This window comes from Mus caroli, unplaced genomic scaffold, assembly GCF_978045245.1.
Source record: "Mus caroli unplaced genomic scaffold, Mus_caroli_1 scaffold_15, whole genome shotgun sequence".
Lineage (NCBI taxonomy): Eukaryota > Metazoa > Chordata > Mammalia > Rodentia > Muridae > Mus > Mus caroli.
In genome coordinates, this window is record NW_028227270.1 from 69,824,634 (window position 1) to 69,833,308 (window position 8,675).

The window sequence follows — 8,675 nt, forward strand, 5'->3', positions numbered from 1 at the left end:
CCTCCTGCAGCTTTTGCCCAATGCAAAGTCACTGTTCCCCATTGTCTGTCACATCCACTAGGATATTCTCTAGCTTTATTTTTGGGTAGGCATTGAGTGCTGTCACCACGGTCCAGTGGAGAATGAGATGTACCCTGTTCTCACACCTGCCCCACAGCTAGTACCCCAGTTATTTTGGGAGCCCCCATCACCCCTCGTGACTGCAGGCATCATCTCTCCGGGGAATCCTTTAGGCCATGTCTGTCATCCCAGTTTTAGGAGTTCCACAGTCAAAGTAGGAGTCGAGTGTGTTAGGAAGATGACCAAGTGTCTTGCCTGTGGCAACCATAAGGTTAGCTCTCTGGGGATCAACTCCTGAGTGCAGTTTGTCTCCACTTCTCCTGTATGTAAATGGACAGTTGTGCTCCTCTGGTCTGTCATGGCCACAGCTCATCCTGCTTGCTGTTCTGCTATGGTGTGTGTCATACAGACCCTCAGAGGTGTGGGATGAGGCACCCAGGTTGGATCTCAGTGATTCCACTTTACACCACTCTTTTACCTTTGACTGTTCCCCTTCAGTGTTCTGTAAGATCTGGAACAGAATATTGACAAGGCATGTAATTTCACCTAGCATATGGTAGATGGACTCTTTTGTTGTTACAACCTTCTGTGTCTGCTCAGTAGCTGGTGGGGGGCTAGAATTCTTTCGAATATCCTGCTGACCCTTGCATTTTGTGCTGAGGTTTCCGCATTAAAAAGCTTTCCTTGGGATGTTCTTTCAAGATGTTTTAGATGTAGCCTCTCCTTTTTCTAGTATCCAAGATTTGGCTGTATCCTGGAGCTCTGTGGAGCTCGGGATGGAACATCTTACTCTCACATGCCTTTCTCCCTGACTTATGCTTGTAGGTCTTAGAGTGCTCTGCCTCTCTTCATGAAGGTGAAACTCATTGAGATGCAGCACTTTGATATGATCCTTTGGAACACTGATGTCCTTAGTTTCCATCCCTTCATGTCTCTTCATGAAGACATTTCAGAAGCCCTGGGAAGTCTTGGTGTTTTGCCATCTGTTCTAGAAGCTGACCAGAGAGTGCTGGGAAGGTAAGCTGACCTTGGCAGGGTGTACTGTACTGGGGCCAACTGGATGATGTCTCACAAGACAGACCTGTGTCTGCTTCTTTGAAATCAAGTCAAAGACCATATCTGGAGATGCTTGATGCAAGGGATCTGACCCCACCTGGAGTTTCAGCCTCAAACCTTCCCCAGGTTGTATATCCCTCCTCTTAATGAACAGGTGTGTTTTTACATTTGAGTCCTGTGATTGCTCTGGGATAGGTTTTTGTAGATGGGCTGGCCTTCTGTTGACCTCTAAAGACCCAAAGACCCTGGGATTGATATTGGTGGTTTGGCTATTGTGAATCTCACTGCATCCCAGACTCACTCTCAAGGCACAAGGTAGCTCTGCTTTCCCCTGCAGTGCATGGGATTGTTTGACTACTGAAGTTGGGACCTTTTCTGTCCCAATGCTGTGGGGATGTCCTGGAGCCACTTCCTGAAACCGACTCCATGGTGCATACTTGGCCATTTTCAGAGTGGCATTTGAATGCTGGATGCCTCTTCCAGTTCCTCTGATAGTCCTGCTCTGCTGGGGCTTTGCCTGGAAGCAGAAAGCAGGTTGCTGAACACTGAGGTTTCTCTGCAACGCATCTGGATGGGACTTTGTGGCCCAATGGCTGGCTGCAGGTGGAGGGACTCTTTGGGTTTCCTGAACCTCTGCTGGTGAGTGTATAAACTCAGCACTCTCTAGCCTGGCAGTTGATGCACTTTCCATCCTTGCCCCTCCTGGATCCTGGTGATGTAAATTTTCCAGGATCATGGCAGCCTCGGAATAGTATTCACCCTTGGAATCACAGGTGGTTGAAGAGGGATTCACAACCTGGGGAAGGTTTGAGGCTGGAACTCCAAGTGGGGTGAGATCCCTTGCCTCTAGGATCTTCAGTTATGGCCTCCTGTGTTTCACTGGTAGCTCTGTGAAATTTGATTCCAGCTTTATTTCAGTCTTTGAGTCAAGGAAGGATTGATGTTCAGCAGGGTTCATGTCGGAAACCTTCTCTGTCCTCAGTACAGTGTTCCTGCGTTTCAGCCCCTTCTGACAGATGCTGCTTGGAGTGCAAGGCACCTTTTTTGCTCTAACACCAAGGCCTTTCTTGATGGTGTTATGCACATCAGACTTTACTAAGGCCTCCTTCAAGGGCAGCCCAATGAGCACAGACCCCATCATTTCACTAAATTTGTAGCTTTTGGAGTTGGGGATGTAGGGCTGGCCAGTATTGGAGAATTGAGTCCTATTCTTGCAATAGTGATCACTGTTTGATGGGAAATGTCCCTGAAGCTGGGTCAGTTTCCTGGACTGGAGGAATCTGACAGGAGTTCCTTGTTGTTCTCCCATATTATTTGCCTTGTCTTCCTTCTCTGGCTTCTCAAGCTGCAGGAGTATCTGACAATTCACAGGGAGGATGGATGATATCCTGATAGATTTATTTTGTAGGGTGCTTCTGGGCAAGTTCCCAGTGGGCTTGCTAATAGATTTTTGATGATTTTGAATATCATATCCTATGTTGTCTTTCTAATACATTCCATGTAGCCAGGATTGATTTTCAGTTGGTAGGGAAGTCTGTGTGCTTCTCTCAGTAGTAGGGCATGCTATTTCACAGCCTTACACTGTAAACAAGCTGTTTGGTTTGTTGTAGCACTTGATAGTTCTTCCAGTTCTTGTGTCACACCTACTAAGCTTGCTGTCACAATTTGGTGAGGCAATGACTGGTCCTGGGAAAACTGTGGACTTCCTTGTGCCTGGGATAGAGCTTGGGCAGGGCCACAGGCATGACAAAATGTCAGATATTTACATTGTTTTGAGATATGGCTTCTGAAGATCTGCGCAGTAGCCACAACTGACTCTGAAAACACAGACCTTATACCCCAGAAAACTTGGTTAAATTTTTCTGTATTAGATGCTCCAAGAACTTGAGATAAAATAACAGCTGAGAGAGAGGAAGATTATCCATTTTTTGACTAGGTTTCCAAAAGGGATGTAGTGGGAGCTCAGGAAAAGTTGTTTGGTGGGACTGCAAAAGACAGCAGGTAAAATCATCAGCCCCAAGCAATGGATCAACCAGTCCAAGTCTGTGTAAATATGGCACCTTAAGCTTTATAGTCCCTCCATTGTCTACATGTCCCATGTCCCTTAGTCTCACATCAAACCGAGATATCTTCAAATCCCACCCTCCATAGCAAATTCAGAAGGAAGATGCCCAGACCCTCAGCTCACATTCTGATATGAAAATTCCATAAGACAAAGCCTTCTTACATTTCCGTAGGTTGTGATGGAGTCTTGGTCTCTTCCACTTTTTTTTTCCTCCATTTCTACAGCCTGGAGACAATTAAGTAGGATGACCAAGAGGAAGGAGACCCAACAAGAGTGAGGCTTCTCTCTTAGGACTCCCCATGCTAGGACTCTAATGCTCAACCACCATAGTGCAACAACAGAACACTGAATGTTTGTAAGGGGAATGGGGGGCTTCAACTTTTCATTTACACTTTCCTTGCACCTCCATCCACCCACTCCAGTCATCCCCCTTACAAGAGTGCAAAGTCCAAAGGATCAGTTATCTCAAAGAAACCACAGCTGGGAGAATTGAAGCTATCTGCTTTCAGAAGGACCTGGGAATCTCACATACAGACCCATATCACTATTCCAGTGCCTTGAATCACACTCCCTTGTGTAGCTCCCAGCCCAGCCAACAACAGCTTCTTTCTATCACACAAACTACTGATTCCTAGATGCTGATTTTCTTCCCAGCATCCCTGTCTTCCTTCCTGTATCTGATGTCCTCAGGGAGCATGGCTCTCATCCTGACCCTCTTCACTGAAGGGCAGGCTGGCTGGTATTCTTCTCTACAGGAAAGCAGAAACCTACCTTTTACAGCAGCAGGTTTCTCTTGGTGTTGCTCTGCCCCCTCCCACATCCTGCCAATTAGAACACAAATGAGCCAGAATCCCTTCTTCCTCTCTCTGGCAGACAAGCTGCTTTCTCTCTGTGCCCATGGATGTCAGGAAGTCTCTATTTCCCTGGGAGATCTGTCTCTCATCCATCCTTGACTCACTCATACTGTGCATAAACACCTTCTTTTTAGCCTCATTGTGAAAATAGATGTAGGCATTTTCTATGCCACAGTTACCAGGGATGTCCTCAGCCAATGTTCCTCAGACATGATCCTACCCAAGGCTGAGCTCTGTAGCTGACTCTGGGCTGTCAGGTGATATCTGCTTCCTCAGAGCAGAGGAGACTGAAGCCCTTGTCTAAGGCCTTTGCTCTCATCACCTGCTTCACATCAGCTTTGCATACACAAAAGCAAGCACCTGAGAAAAGGGCAAATGAACATTCCTATAGTTTCTCCTGTTCTCTCACCAATTCAGTAATGCAGTGTCTTCATGGAGACTCGGTCGTCCTTACTGGCCTCTCTGCCACCCTGTACAGTTGATCTGAGAAATTCAGGAAGACAACTCAGTGACACTCTCATCTCTACACTACCTGATTGCTCCTTCACTCTCTGGAGATTTCCCCTCACTTGTCTGTAGCTAGAATTTAGCTACTTTGTAGGTTCATCTCCCTTCCATCATTCTTCACCCTTTTCTTCCACCCATTCTATCCCCTAACACTTGATAGGAGGAAAAATGGATAGAGGGAAAGGGGTAGACATTACTGTTAGACTATTTTCTGCTGACTAGGGAAGTTTAGTTCCTTGGGGAATATTTGAAATTTACTCTCAGGATATCCAGGATATCTTCTTCTTCTTTCTTCTGTGCACACCACAACTTACCAAAGCCCAAACACCAGCACTCAGTAGAAAACAACAATGGATAACACACAAGGCCTTTCAAGGGCCTAGCACTTACATATCTTCTAAAAATTCCTCAGTATTCCAAATGTTGCAAAAACATGGAAATTATCTGCCGCTGATAAAATCACACCCCTGTTTGTATATGAGACAAATCATAGTCAGATGCTGTTGACAATATGAAGCTGCCCCATTTCCCACACCTGACATTTAAAAAATCCCATTTTTTTTTTAAAAATGGGATTTTTTTTTAAATCCCATATTTGTGTTTTAAAAAATAACAAAAATTTCCACTACTCCTCATTTTCTAAAAAACATGAGAGTAACAATCATGAAGAACAGAATGCTGCTCCACTCTGTATTAACCAAGGTTCTCCTCACCTTGGGGATGTCCCTTTTGCTCCCAGATGGTGGAGACACTGGGTACTCGTTCAGGAATGGGATTAGTAGGAAAAAGAGCCCCACTCCACACACAGAGGCAATGCCCATGTCCATTGCTATGTTCATGAAACTGGGGCTCATCCATGAATCACTAATGCTATTCATGATTGGGAGAAATTTCTCCATCTTCTGAACAGCAGAGCAGCTCTCAGGCAACTGAGTCATAGGGTGCAGGTTGATGTGTGTCAGGAAACCTCAGTCCACATCACACAGCTGTGGCCTCCTCATCACGAAGGTCTCCTGGCAGAAAAGAGGGTACCACAGCCCCTCCCCAGCATCCAGCCCTGGAGCCCCTCTTGCCTCCTTTCCCTTCTCACCCCTTCCAAGTCCTGATGCTAAATCAGACAAAAATAGATCTCCATCTATGTGTTGTTCCTTCTTTCTGAGTCCCAGTTTTTCTGTGTGTCGGCATATGTCTTGTGCAACCTTCTTTAATATGGCTTTAGCCTCCCCTGTAGCCCATAACCCACCAGAGGTAGTAGAAAAGAAAGGCTATTAGGTTATGGTGAGAGCATACGTGCTTAGAGATAGTTCTTTTATGCAATTCCAATGTTTGTTGTTCTCAGTCCAGTCCTCTAGCAAACACCATACAGCAATCAGCTCCTGTAGAACAGTCCACTGGGCAGACCCCAACCATGAATCAGCAGAGGCAGTTGAATGCAGAAGAAACTCTATGGATCGCAGATGGAACCTGAGTCCAAATTAGCAGCAATAATTGTCACTAGCAGTGCCCAGAAGAAGTTCTTTGGTGAGTTTCTCTCTAAGAAGACTCCCCAGACAAAGCTCAGCAATGCAATATAATGTGAACCAGTGCATGCTTGCTGTCAACAAATTTGAGCAAGGCAGTGCTGGGTGAAGCAAAGCTGGAGCTACCAATGTCTGGGTGGTGATATTAATGTCCCTTCTAAACATCATGTGTCCTTTCTCATGTTTGCTATAGCAAACATCCTTTCACTAGTGTCTGCTTCAGCCAAGCATTCTTTGACCTGTCTGCTCCATCAAAACATAAGTATAACCCGAGTCTCCAAAGAAACAAGAAGTTTACACTTTACCTTTCCCCCTGGAAGGTTTCTGCTTTTGTCCATCAGGTTCTTAGTTATTGACACAGTGGGCTTCTCTGTGGACCTTGAGTTCTTTCTTCGGGATTGTTGCTGACTCTGGGCTGTTAGGTGATATTCACTACCTCAGAGGAGTGATGTGACTCAATCCCTGATCTGAGGACCAGGGTCTCATCACCTCCTTCACATCAGTTCAACACAGACAAAGCAAACACTTGAGCACAGGAAAGAAAGATGGTGTGCTTCATAGCTTGTCATGCGTCCTCACCAACTCAGAAATACAGTCTGTCCAGGCAACATGGTCATTCTTAGTGAGCTCTATGCCACTCTCTCCAGATGGTCTGAGAACTTAAAGCAGACACCTCAGGGGCACTGTCACCTCTGCTCTACATGACATTTGCTGCAGATTGGGGTTATCCTCTTTCTAGAGAGTTCCCCTCTTCTGTCTGTAGCTAGACTTGGAATGTTTTTCTCTTTCCAACCTTCTCCAACCCTTTCTCTTCTACCCTTTCAACTCCATGACACTAATTAAGAGGGTATTATGAATTGTCCTTCCCCTCTCTTTTGATTATTTTGGTTGAATTTCTATTTCACTAGATATTAGAGTTGCTATTTCAGATTGCTTATTAGATGTGCTTGCTTGGAGAACCCTTTTCTAGCCCTTTAATCTTTGGTAATGTCTTTTTTTGTTTTTTTTTTTTTAGTTTTTTTTTTAATTAGGTATTTTCTTCATTTACATTTCCAGTGCTATCCCAAACGTAATATCTTTACACTTTGTTGCTGAGGTGCATTTTTGTTATGCACCAGAATGATGGATTCTGTTTTAACATCTATTTTGTTAGTCTCTTTCTTTTTATTGGGGAATTGAGTCCATTGATGTTGAGAGATATTAATGACTCATATCTGTTAATTCCTGTTATTTTGACTTTGGTGATGGTAGAATGTGTGTGTGTGTGTGTGTGTGTGTGTGTGTGTGTGTGTGTGCAGGTACACACACACACACACACACACACACACAATCACATACTTCCCTTCCTGTAGTTTGCTGCTTTTGTGTTATTATTTCCTATGCTTTCTTGGGTGTAGTTAGGCTCCTTGGGTTAGACTTTTCTTTCTCATATCTTCCATATGGCTCTATTTGTGGATTGATATTGTTTAAATTTGGTTGTTTCATGGAATATCTTGTTTTCTTTCTCTAGGTTGATTGAAAGTTTTTCTGACCATTGTACTCTGGGAAGAAGTCTTTGCTATTTTAAAATTTGCAAGACATCTTCCAAGGCTCAATGGCCTTTAAATTCTCTGTTGAGAAATTTGGTATAATTGTGATAAGACACACATTTTATGATACTTGGAATTTTTCTCTTGAAACTTCTAGTACTCTTTTTTTGGTTGTTCTGTACATTTTAGTGCTTTGATTATTGTGTGGTAGGAGAATGTTCTTTTCTGGTCCAATCTATTTTGTGTTCTGTATGCTTCCTGTATGTTGATAGGCATAGCTTTCGTTAGGTTGGTGAAATTTTCTTCTATGATTTTGTTGAAAGTATTTCCTGGGTCTTATAGCTGGGAATCTTCTCCTTCTTCTGTTCCTGGAATTTTTGTTTGTTTGTTTGTTTGGTTTGGTTTTTTTTTTTTTAGGTTTGGTCCTTTTGTCATGGACCAAATTTTTTCAATGTTTTGTGTCATGAACTTTTTAGATCTAGCATTTTCTTTGATCCATTGATTTCTTCATATCATATATTCTATACCTGAATTCTCACTTCCATCTCTTATATTCTGTTGGTGATGCTTCCATATGTAGTTCCTATTTTTTTTCCCTTTCTTTTCAAGCTCCATGATTCACTCAGTTTTTTTTTCTTTATTACTTCTGTTTCCATTTTCAGATCTTGAGCAATTTTAAGCATTTCTTTCACATGCTTGATTGTGCTTTTTTACATTTCTTAATTGATTTATTAATTTCTTCTCTAAAGACCTGTATCCCCTTCATATATTCAGATTTAAAGTCACTGCTTTGTCCTTTGGCTCTTAGTGGATAAGAATGCAGAGAGCAGACATCCTTGTCTCACTGCAAATTTTAAGGGACATACTCTCAGTTTTGCTGAGTTTGATATAATGTAGGCACTATGTCTATCATATAAAGCCTTTATTTCATTCAACAATGTTCTGTCAATTCAGAATTTGTTAGGAATTCTCATCATTTAGTCATGTTGAACTATGTGTATCTATGTGGCTGTGTGAGTATGTATGTGTGTGTGGAAACACACAGAGTCTAGAAGGGATAATGGTGTCCTTCCTGCTGGAATCA

The 8,675-nt window shown here is 43.3% G+C and overlaps 1 protein-coding gene across 1 annotated transcript; it reads right to left on the reverse strand.

Moving 5' to 3' along the window:
• Positions 1–229: 229 nt before the first annotated feature.
• Positions 230–4,128, reverse strand: LOC147000974 (uncharacterized). The gene is made up of 4 exons (XM_085830842.1): positions 3,953–4,128; positions 1,980–2,555; positions 1,418–1,889; positions 230–571 (listed from the first exon to the last, which is right to left on the reverse strand). The coding sequence occupies exons 1-4, from the start codon at positions 4,126–4,128 to the stop codon at positions 230–232; spliced, it is 1,566 nt and encodes a 521-aa protein (XP_085686968.1).
• Positions 4,129–8,675: the final 4,547 nt, after the last annotated feature.

Coding starts and splice junctions, on each gene's coding strand:
- LOC147000974 (XM_085830842.1), bottom strand. CDS start 4,128: ATGGATGAGAGACAGATCTCCCAGGGAAATAGAGACTTCCTGACATCC. Junction 2,556..3,952: donor GAAACCTGCTGCTGTAAAAG/GTAGGTTTCTGC, acceptor AAAATCTATTAG/CAAGCCCACTGGGAACTTGC. Junction 572..1,417: donor AGCTACCTTGTGCCTTGAGA/GTGAGTCTGGGA, acceptor ATTCTGTTCCAG/ATCTTACAGAACACTGAAGG.